The sequence below is a fragment of the Anarrhichthys ocellatus genome, unplaced genomic scaffold (assembly GCF_004355925.1).
Source record: "Anarrhichthys ocellatus isolate YVR2014 unplaced genomic scaffold, GSC_Weel_1.0 scaffold2, whole genome shotgun sequence".
NCBI classification, from domain to species: domain Eukaryota; kingdom Metazoa; phylum Chordata; class Actinopteri; order Perciformes; family Anarhichadidae; genus Anarrhichthys; species Anarrhichthys ocellatus.
The window spans coordinates 14963495-14975607 of record NW_022280032.1 but is presented as its reverse complement, the minus strand read 5'-3'; the positions used below and the strand labels follow the sequence as shown (position 1 = coordinate 14975607).

At 44.7% G+C, this 12113-nt stretch overlaps 1 protein-coding gene across 1 annotated transcript; it reads right to left on the bottom strand.

The window, feature by feature from the left end:
* Positions 1-1122: 1122 nt before the first annotated feature.
* On the bottom strand, positions 1123-8956 carry fjx1 (four-jointed box kinase 1). The gene has a single exon (XM_031870916.1). It carries the CDS (start codon positions 8544-8546, stop codon positions 7263-7265), a length of 1284 nt encoding a protein of 427 aa, XP_031726776.1. The 5' UTR covers positions 8547-8956; the 3' UTR covers positions 1123-7262.
* Between the last annotated feature and the right edge of the window lie 3157 nt (positions 8957-12113).

Here is a 12113-nt window from a genome sequence, read left to right as displayed (position 1 = left end):
AAACATTTTTTATTTGTATCTTGTTTAGTTTACAAGCTTGTTTGTAAGGCTGCCCTATCTTAGTCGTCTAATCAACTGATTGTGGTGATAGTGGACCAAGATTTATAGTCGATTAGTCGTTTTTTTGTGCTTTTTCATTCTAAATTATTTATTTCCAAGAATCTAATCAGCACATATCTGGGAGACAAATATTTGAAGTGGTGCTTTTGTTTGATTTAACAAAAGAAACTTTATTAATTCTATTAACTGTTTGATAAGTCGTCAAAAGTGAGAATTAGTATTAGTGAGTATAGTATTCGTAGACGAATCATTTTTTTGGTGGAGGACATCCTTGCTTGTTTGCGTGCTTGCCGTCTTCTTCTTCCCTGCCGTTGTTGTCGTGCATTGCTGCACTTATTTTCTCATTTACCATAAAACTGTTAATCGGTGAAAAAGTGGGAAACTGGCACCAGGAATGTGTAATGTGTTGCCTGTGGATGCAAGTCCTGTGCATGCAAGTCATCATGCTCGTGTACAAACAAAATGGGCTCTCACTCTCACTTGTTTAACATGCAGTATTTCAACTCAATGCTACCTAGGAGCCTCTACCCTCTGTTTTTAACTTGTTAACCATTAAAATTAAACAATTTCTCTCGACGATATAAGCAGCAAGCATCGCTGAGATAACTGAATGTAGAAAAGGATGTTTGAAATGTTGTACAGGCAGGACAAACTCCAGTTATTTTCAAAGATAGAATAAAAAAACACCAATGACAACACTGCACTCTTTATTTTAAGTTAAACTTACGCACAGGATTTTTTAGGATAGACAAGCCATGGAAGACATGCCATCAAATGCTATTGTTGTCAAGGACAGGAGGGATAAACATGTCTGTGAGAGCTGAGATTTATGTGTATAAAAATGTGTTCCATTTTTTTAAATGTATTGCCTCAGTCTGCTGTCTCCTATACTAGGTAGTCCCATCTCACCTTCACTAACGCATGTCCAATCTTGTTCAAATGAGAACAAGATGAGAGTCAGCCATAACCCCCCCCCCCCACTCTAATGTTTGTCTCTAGTGAGCTCTTCTCCCTTCCCACCTCTAAAGAGAGAAGCCAGCATCTGGACGCAACCCAAAACGACTGCCTGCCTCCTGTGCCTGTTTTTGTCGCTGCATGCCTGAGTGCCCTTCTCTTCTATCTACACTCCTGTTGACCTATCTACTTAACTGATTGACTGCTGTGACATTTTCTCACAATTAGCTTTAATCATTTACGTGAAACAGAGTATTATTATGGAACGAGGCAAGCCGGAGCGTTTGTGTGGTACAACATACTACTATGCACAATTTACATAGAAATGACCGAATTACTGAGCACCGGCGCAGCCAATGGGGGCTATAATTCAAAAGGACTACTGCGACCACACGCAGGTGTTTGACAGGCCACAGCTTGCAGCCAACGCTGACATTCAGAGAGCAAGTGGTCGGCTAGCAGGAAGGAATGTGCTGTTTCAGCAGCTTGTAGGTATTTTGTCATCAAGTATCGCACGTCCTCTTGCCCTTCTGCGTATCGATTCGCTTTGCACTTCAGGCACGGAGAGGACAAAGCCCTTATGACACAGTCACAGCACGCTGGGAAAAAAGAAAACTCCACTGACAACAAGTATGGTTATAATGAGCAGATAGTTTCATGCTGTTCAGTGGGAGTAAGACTTAATACATTTAGAAGCTAAATAATAAGATGTGTCAGATATCAGAGTTGGGTTTGCTGAGCGCTGCATCATTTGCACACACCTTTTCAGAATTAGACAAGTCACCCCCTCATTCCTATTATTAATTATTCATATGTCCTGCCAGCTCATTTGGACCAATCAACTCTTTTGTCCAGCATTGGGGCTGATTCATATCCTCCACTCACAACGTTTGCATAGAAATATCTTAATTACGGCCACAATCTTAGCTTAGTTGCAGGTGGCCATGAGAAAGAAGAATTCAGCAACAAAATGATAGATTATCTCCCCATTAATGCACCTTTTTTTTGCCAACAAAAGATGGAAGACAACATTTCCATAAGCATACTAATTCACATTTACATAGAGATGAATCCAGATGCAAATGAGCAAAACGGCGTGTACTTGAAACAGGTCCCCGGGCTGCACCCAGGCATCAACAGGGGAATAGAATACATCAAAAACCCATCAAGCATGTCAATCAAAATACTGCGTGACGTTTCAGTAGAAGTAAGGAGGAGAAGGCAAGGCAAAACATTTGAACACAGCACGGTCTTTACAAGGGAGCTAATGTCATGCCTGGGTAGACTTCGATTTGATAAACAAAACAGAATTTTAAGACATGCTATGGTGGGAAAGGGCACATGCTGAATCTACCTCTTTTACTAACTTTTTGTTTTGCCACTTTTACTTCTGGCAATGGTAAAGTCTTTCATCTAGCCCATCCTGTAGGAAAATAAGTCCGTTATCATTTATAAATGTGACAGTCTTATTCTTTTTATGATATAAAATGCAAATGTTTTACATTATGACTGTGCAGGCTATGTTCTGACATTTTGGAGACAGAGCTTGCGGGACAAGGCATAACAAATAGGATGGAATTAAGTGGTGGAATTAATCAGGATTTATTTTTATGCATGGCATGACTGGCATGAAGCAAATCGTATTAAAGGAAAATAGAGGGAATCCAAATTGAGGTTAATCAGTACATGTTTCAAAAACAGTTTAAAGGATTATGTTCAGATCTCTATGCCTATTTGTATACATACTGTAGGCTATATTATTGCTCCAAATCTAATAATAACAGAACGATGACGAGGAATATAATGCAGTAATGTCATATGTCTGCGTTATCTGATATATTTCTGTCAACATGAACTACATCGAAGATCTGAGTCACTGGTAGTCATCACAGAGTGAGAAAATAAACTGCAGCGCTATGGAACTAACGGGGCTTTGTGATGGAAATGTTGGATGTCATCTTTTCCATAAAGGGCAGCCCTGAGAGAATGGACAACAGCTGGACAGATGAGTCTGCTCCCTTGTGTATGAGTTACTGCGATAGAGCCCTGCAAAAAACAATTTCCCATTCAAGGACACAAGTTAATTGTCTGAAGACAGCGGCCATCAGAGTTTAGGGAAATCTCTTGTTGGAGAAAGGACAAATCTGCCATAGAGTTTTGCATGGTCACACACATACTCATCGCCCTTATACATAACCCATTGCTTCACCTTCTCTTTTTCAAACTTTTTTTCTGTCGCTTTTCATATTTTTTATTTACTCTCATTCATCAAACGCTTGTGTGCTATCACAGCTGACTTTAAAAGTAAATCCATATGGCAGAGGCTGACAAAGCTGTGTGTCCCTGGTGATGTTTCCAGGCAGACACGCTTGTTAAAGTCGCAGTGTGTGATGAAATGGGACTACATGCCGCAGTTCCAAAACTCACACCTGTGGATAGTCACAAACTGGGAAACTAGCCAATCCAAACATCTAGCCAATCCAAACATCTAGCCAATCCAAACATCGACATCATGGATTGGACTGAAATGAATTTGGACATACACATGCCGACATGAAAACAGAGGAGGTCACTACACTTGACACGCGTTTGTTTTTCCTCCTCTTATTAGCTGAGGTATGTGTAGCCATTTTTTTTTTGCCTGCCTCTGTTGCTTATTACCTTCTACTTTGTCTTGAGAAAGAATGCCCAAAGGTCCTGGCCTTATGCTTTCACCGCTGGTTTGGACAAAGCCAGGCTTTGTGCCAGCTCTCCAGGCACACCACAAGCCCGGCTGTGTCCGAAGCCAAAGCCCCTCCAGTCGTTGCCCTGGTCCCCCCAGTTTACCCTTTATGGCCCGTATCCACTCAGCTGTGACTAACTGACTCTCCCCCTAGTATGTGCCGTGTTTCATAATGAAATCATTCAGTCATGCACAGGAAGTTCCCTGCGCTCTGCAGCCATAAAAGAATGCCAGTAATGTCCGTCCATTCACACATGGCAGGCCCACCGGGAAAGGGGCAGTCAGTCAGTCACCTGGTGTCTAGCAAAACACCCAATTTTACTTTTTGGTCCAAAGCACTTCATATTTGATATCATGCAAATTAGTTTGGTGTAGTAAGCAACTGTCACTGGGTGATAATGACTTTTTAAAATTCTTAATTTACTAAATTATTTTCCGTGTTTCCAACAGCTAGCAGTTTGTTAGCTTATTAGAATAAAGGATGGGAACGGACGGAAACTGCAACCTTGGCTCTGAGTGAATGTGACAAAATGCACCTATCAGCACCTCTAAAGCTCCCTAATTACAAAGTTCTAACTCATTTATACACATGCCTACAAAACAAGTGTAAAAACAGCCTTTAAAATGTTGCATCAATGTGAATAACTTTATTTGAATAGGTGGTTTAAAAAAGAAAAAAAGAGATCTCAGCCAACTTTAACAACGGTTTATGTACTCAGCTGGGACTCCTTCCACTCGCCTGTCTGAGAAGTGTCTGTGTGCGTCTGTGTGTCCATGGAGATGATCCTCCCTCAGTTCCTCTGGAATGTTTGCAATGTGCACAAAGAAAAAGATCGGTTTGAGTACCTGGGGTCTGTGCCGGGGCCTGCTGTGGGCCCCTGGCTGGTATGACTGTCTGAGCCTGTGATTCGGCTTACTGACACAGAAAACAAGCACATCTGGAGGGAACCACACAGCACTGGCATGTATAAAGGCATGACTAACTGCCATATAGGCCTACTAAATAATAACCTACTGTGCCAGTGCCACAAGCTAGGACAAGCTGCACTCATTTGACCATGTCATGTTATGTCAAGTTATAACGCGCCAAGTACCAAGTTATGTGCATTAAGGTTTTGTTGGCTCTGAAAGAATAAAGAGGGGGGGGGGGGGAAGGAGTTTGTTTGGTGATCTGAAATAAGCCAGGCAGAGAAAGGGAGGGAGGCACATATGTGAACAGTTAAAATGGGGATTCAACAACCTCTTTGATATCCACCATTAGTGTGATTACAGCTGGCGTGGTCCCTGGATAAAAAATGGCTTTCTTTTGCAAATAAATAACCCCACCCCCCACCCCTCCCCCCAAAAAAACCCTCATTAGGGAAATTAAACTTTCATCTTCCATTTAGCTAACAAATGAGGTTGAAAGAGATGTTAACAGTGAAGACAGATGTGGCAGGAAGAGCGAGATGTGGCTGAAACACTCAGGGAGGGTGATTGTGCGAGGCAGGAAAAGGAGGATGGGTCGTGAGTCTGGCTTAGACCTGTTGACCTCAGTTCAGCGTTGTGTCTAATCCCTGGAGTCTGCAGCCTGTCGTAAATCTCTTTGCAGAGTTTAGCATTAACAGACATGCTCAGAGCCCAGCTGCAACCCCTGTCCCCCTCTGAACGACACACGCATACATGCTAACCCTACACCCAGCACATTAACATGACCCGCTTCCCCCTATACAACAGCCAGTATACATATTGATCCCCAAGTCCCTATTAGAGCTGCAGCAGGCAGTTGGCCTGGAAAAAGCCTCCGGTTACACCTGCTTAAGCCTCCGCTGCTTCTCTGCCACTTACGCAGTGACCTAGCAAGGAGAAACATAATTCATTGATACTGACACGCACGCTGTAAGCCATGAAATGAGGTGCGAGTACAAATCGCGCAACTATTTGAACAAGGTGCACTCAGCCTTCTCTATGGAGATGTACTAACAGTAGTGGTGTGCCCTGGAGCTGGCCATACATTTAAAAAAAGTTGTAAAAGAAACCAGATGAGGTGCAGAACAGTGAGAGGCTGGAAAGAATTAGGCCTTCAAAAGTTCGATCGTTGGCTTTCCCTCTGAAGTCTCGAACCAGAAATCAGACACAGAGCTGTGCTGCACAGTGGAACTAATGAGGAGAGGATGCCTTCCAAAAGGGTCAAATTAAAGAAAGATGTGGTTTTGTGAAAGCATACAGCATGAGGCAAACAATAATGCAGCTGACCTCCAGGCATGATGTACTTTTTCTCCTTACAAATTCAACCTTTGAAAAACTGTAAACAAGGCTCTCCTCTGAGAGCTGAGCGCTCATTAATTGTGGGCTTGGTCTCTCAGCAGCACATGCACACACAAAGGGAGTTTTCTTACTTTTTAATTGAACAGATTGAACCAATCTGGTTCAGCCTTGAACCAGATTCCAGCCTTGGCCGTATAGGTTGACCATTTAATATTTATAGACTGACAAATATTCTGCAATCTGTCTTCTGGTTGTGAAAAGCACTCCATTGTGACATAGTCCTTTTCAAAGGACGTCAAATGATGTCAGTTGTCTCCTTCACTTTATCATTCTGGGTGAGATTATATAGGGGATTAGAGATTCCTGTTGTAGCGTGCGAGTGGCTGACAGAATGGCTCCTGGGGAACAGTGTGCCAGCACAAGATATGTCCACAGCACAATGAGAGCACTGTAATGGGCAAGTACAGAGGCTTACAGAGGCAGGAGGTGGCCTATACAAAGGCAGAGTAGATACATATTTGATGCACTCTAATAAGGCAGTTAAGTAACTGCATAACAAAACACAGTTTGACAGCAGTTAAATTAAATTACAGTGTATTTATCAAAAAGGACAAGAGAATTTGGAATGTTACAATGCACGTTAAATTAGTGGAGTATCACATTTCCAAAACAGGTCGGCAGACAATATTTACAACGTACTTACTACATGTACAAGTGGCATGGTACACCTCTGACTTTAAGGCTGAATATGCAATTCAAACACAATTACAGGAGTGCAGGCGCTGCTATCACAGTGCACTGTGCAAACAACTTTATATATAAAGCGAGCCAGATGTCAACAGAAATACAGAATTCCAAGAGTCACCTTATGTTAAGGCTTAGGAGTTTATCATTAGGATTGCTGAACACAAGGCAAGCATCCAAATACACATGGACGGGCTGCGTTATGATACCCTGGTCACAACATACTACTCTTTATATTTAATTCTATTCGGTGAGCATTAGTGGGGTGAAGTAAGACAGGAGAGAGACTAGCCTTAATAATTCCTCTCTGTGAGGCATACAGTGGAAATCTCAGCAGGGAGCTTATAAACATGTGTCAAATGTACTTATTTATAAAGTATAGACATCGCATTCTATTCACAAGAGGTAGTTCAACTGGGTATTCAAGACAGTTAGTGTAATGCGCATCAGTTTAGCACAGGTGTGCCAAATCGCGTTTGCAGAGCCCGTTTAGACTGTGCCAACAACAAATCCGTCACCTGTGCCCGCTGAGTGTTCACAGCTCGCCGTACTTTCCTTTGCAATGCAAAATGTGTCTGTGTAATCTGTCTATCCTGTCCTGGAGAATGCCAGCGTGCTCGTCTGAGAGAAATCCCAGTTCCAGAGACAATGGCTCGCTGTCTCTGTAGAGCTCCAGAAGCCTTGTCCTGGCGTCTCTGCGCCTGTGCAGCTCCGCCACGCGCTGCACGGTCCTTTTCCTGAACACGCACACGGACCCCAGCACCGTATTGTGATACTTCTCCCACATGCTTAACACCCGAAAGCCGTGCACGAGCCCGGCCTCGTTGTCTATGAACACAAGGTCACCGCGGGGTGTTTTCAGGAGGTTGTTGGTGTCCCTCTCCATGACGCGCGAGTCCCACTGCAGGCTGAACAGATTGCTGACGAGTCTGTCGAAGTTCGCAGTCAGGTAGTCGAACATGATCAGGTCGGTCCACTGCATCAGCTCCAGTAGCTCCGCCGTCGTCTTGCTCCAGAGCTCCGGGAGCACGGGATGCAGCCCGCCGCTCTCCTGTCTGAGCGGCGCCGGTGTGACCACCCCGGTCAGGTTGGAGACCCACTCGGTGAGAGAAACCACGGCTCGATCACTCCACTGTAATCCACCGATCCCCGTCCTCACAGCCGCCCATTGCTCACCGTCACCGTTCAGCTGGGACAGTATTAGAGGAGGCAGGTTTGTGATGCCCAGCAAACTGGCGAGGTAATAAGTCAAAGTTTCCCCTTGCACCTGATCCGCGTTTATCCCGTAACGCACACACGCTTTCGTCCCGTCTGCAAAAGTGGCGAGCTGATTCGATATCCTGCCGCATCCGGGCTCCAGCTTCATTATTCGGTGCGTCCTGGCTCTCTCTCGCCAAGCCCTTGCATATTCCTCCGTGAAGCCCGCTGGGAGGAGACCCTCCAGACGTTCACTCCAAAATATCCCATCCTCCACCGGGGAGCCCAACTTGACCGGGCCCTCCCGCAGCGCTGACCTCTTGTTATCCCCATTCACATGGTAATCTCGAGTTCCAGCGGAGGCAGTTTGATCCGTGAGGTTGGGAGCCTCAAGTCTGCCCCCCAAGTGCGGTCTCTGTGCCGCCGGGACAGCGAGCAATGCCCGGAAAGTTTTGGCGGAGAGGTCCACTGGGAGACCGTGGTGGGAAGAGCCTCCGCCCGGTACTGGGAACCCACGTTTGTGTCGCTCCAAACGGTTCTCCAGTGCGCTCCACACGTAGAAAACACTTGCAAGGGCGCACAGGAAAAGGAGGGCGAACAAGTTTGCTGAAAAAGCCCTCATGGTGAAGACCACTCTTCCCCCTCGGGGACCCACAGAGCTCCTGCAGGTTGAATTAAGACGGCAATTATTAATTTTCTTCTTCAATCCACCGTTGAGCTGGAGCGGCGGTTAGCCGTGCGCCCCCTGTCCCGTACACCGCCCAAGACCCAGCGGCTCACAGGGCGGACTGTTTGAGATCACCGGAAGAAGAGAGTCTCCGAAACTGTGTGAATCTCATCTCCCGTCCTGTTCAGATGCCTCGTTACATCCCTCCTCTGCGGGAAACGTCTCATTTCGGATCACCACCGCGGAAAGCTTCTATTGAACAGTCTCCATTATAACCCACTGGCGTCGTAGGTGCTCTCTGTCCGCGTGCACCTCTCCGTCTCTCATCCTCTTTTCTCTCTCCACCGGGCGGTGGGTGAGTTTGATTTGTGGTGGTGTCGGCTCGCGGAGAGACACAGGGCGGCGAGACACGTGACTCCAGTCCCGAGGTGGTGGGCGGATCGTGGGAAGGGGGGGTTCAGAGAGGAGTGGAGCAAGTGTACCGCACCGGGGTGTGTGTGTGTGTGTGTGTGTGTGTGTGTGCGCGTGTGATGTGAGAGGATTGCGTGGCATTGGCAAAGGCAGCCATTATGATAATTGATACCCAGGGCAGAAATACTTTGGAAATAATGTCACTGTTTTAAACAAATGACATTCCGTGCCTGTGTACCAACGCAACATCATGTCAGCGGGGCAAAAGCAGGCAGGAATGGATGCCTGATCCCAGTTTGCCCAAATTTGTGCAAAACATTCGCCCATCTTTTTCTTCTATTTCTAATTCATGTACCCTGCGGTCATTGTAGATCACAGAAAGCACATAGAATCCTTTTCATTTTGGTATGGCTCTGTACTCCATTACATTGGATACAAAATAACTGTTTCGGGGTGTTCTCATCCATATTGGGCGAAGAACGTTGGACATAATTGCTCTTTTTACATCTCCAGTTTTAGGACAATCATCCAACACATACAGACAAGGCAACCATTTATGCCCTAATTATGCCATGTTCCAGACTAGCCAAGTTAGTCACCTGACATCTATCCCACTGATCATATGATTCACTGCTGATATAACCCGACTGAAGGGAAAAAAACTCTTGAAACAAGCACGAGGAAAAGATAACTGATTATTTGTTGACCTCTCATTGAATGGAAACCAATGCAACCACATATTAAATGTGATTACTGTATTTAGTTTAGCATTAACACCCTCAAATGTTATTTTCAGCAATTTAAGCCAGTGTGCTGGAAACTAAACACTAAAGATGTGTGACTGGACTGAGACTTACAGGCAACACTGTACAGTAACAGCTTTAGAACTTGCAGGAATCTGGCTCTTCCTCCCATTCCACAAATTCTTTTTTTTAAGGCTGAAAAAAGAGACATTTTAAATAATCTACAAGATGACACATTTTGTGCTTGCAGATACCAAATCATTTAAGTGTATTTCAAACACCTTATCATTTAGACCTACAGGTACAAAGACATTTCCTTCCTTTCCTGTATTATCTCCAATTCTATTCAAAATTAGCCTATAAATGAAAAAAACACAACACAAGGTTCACGTACGAGCTTTTTACACAGCTTTCCTCCATATCGCAGCATCTTCAGCAGCAAATGGAGTTTGCTCACTCATAATGTACTTGATACAAATACCTTGTTTTGTATTCATGAAAACATACATCTCTGCTTAGTATTTGATCATATACTTACTCAATAAAGTCAACTCCTGCTTGTTTCATCCTTGTCCAAGGCTTTTGTTCAACCAAATATAACACACAAACTCCTCTATACACATCTCCCTCATTTACTTATTCCTCATTAGCATCCCCCCAACTCTTTACCAACTCTTTACCAACTCTTTACCATTCGACTCATGTTGTTGAACTCTGTATCTTGAACGTTAGTTTGCTAATCAAATTAATTGGGTCAGCTTTATAGCAACATGCCGGCATGCTAAATTGCCCGAGTCTAAAAGACGGCCGCAGACGAGAATACTCAATTACACTCGGTAAATTAGAGGTCTGCTAATGTATGCTTTAAACGCCTGGAGCTTCACGGAGCTCTGTTATCTTCATGCTGATATTCAAAGCCTGAAGGGAAACATACCGAACTTCACAAAACCTGTATCTTTTAATATAGTAACAGTTAGATAGATGGGGAAACAACTTATGGCCGACAGGCAGGTGAATTGATTCTGATGTGGTCATATTGCTCATGTAGCCCTCACTTGTGCTTTGCAAAGATGGATGTTTCTTTTTGTTTTGTTTTTTTGCCATCAGCTGAATAATTTGTTCAATTCCCTGCCTGCGTTTGATTCTGCAATGCAGATTGACAGCAGTAGCAGTGCAGAAGGAACGGAAAAATCCTCGGGTCGCGCACGAGTAGAGAAGCATTTTCAAGTCCTAGAATCTCTAGAAATGGTTTGTGTAGTGGTGCATGGCCGAGCGTGTTTCTCTATGGTAGACAAAAGAGTGGGTCCTTGTGGGGGTGGGGTTTTTCCATCTGGTTTTAAGAGCTGTTAAAAACAAATTAGCCTTTGCAAATTGCACACAGTGTCCCAGATATGCAGATAGTTAAGGATACTAAACAGGCTCACTAAATAGGCTGTACAAGTATGGGCATAGAAAGGATACTTTCAAGTGTTTTAAGTTTGCATGAATGTGTGCTGTACATCATCGTGGCATGTTATCTCTCTGCTTTTCTCTGTAGCTCTGATTTAAAAGAAAAGGCCTATAGGTCTGGCTGCTTCCCTTCACTTTCACTTTAAAGTTGAGTAACGGCAAGAGTTCCGAGGTCTAGACATAGGAAATGAAGACGGCTTAAGTGCATTGCTGGAATTCTGTCTGATGTGTGTTGCTTTTTAGGAGTGTGGAGTGACTGTATTTACTGGCTCTCGGTGTCCCTTTACCCTAAGCACAAGTGCGGGCATGTTCACATATCAAACCTATCTGTTTCTTGCCATGTGTTATCCGCAGGTCAGTGAACCTAGCCCCCCCCCCCCTGCATTCCTCCTTCATGCTTTCCTCGTAAATCCCCCAGCAGCCCCAGGAGGGCCGTAACACAGGGAAAACCTTTCTCCACCACTCATGACTGTCCGTGGTCAAGCGCTGCAGTGACACAAGAGAGGCCAGACCGTCAGTCATTCTGTCTGCAGCGTCACTCTACACCCATCACCGGTCGTCTGACCACGCCACAGCTGTGATGCAATCTCGGGTTCTCTGTGTGGTGCCTGCCAAAACCCTGCAGATGGACAGAGGGATGCAAAGGAGAGATAAATGGATGGGGGGGGGGAATGGCAGAGGAGGAGAAAGTTCAGTGGGCTTCTGTCACTTCCCTCGCGGTAAGGTTAGTTCACGATGAGCAATAACTCATAGGTCCCTTGACACTTTGCAGCACTCTGTTTCCTGGACTGAATAATGAATGTGCAGGGATTCCATTAGCGTTGAAAGCTACGATTATTTCACAGGGCCTGACAATTTCTCATCCTCAGGGATTCAGGGAGAGGGCAGGCGAGATCTATAGGGATGAATTCATCCTCTC

Coding starts and splice junctions, on each gene's coding strand:
- fjx1 (XM_031870916.1), bottom strand. CDS start 8,546: ATGAGGGCTTTTTCAGCAAACTTGTTCGCCCTCCTTTTCCTGTGCGCC.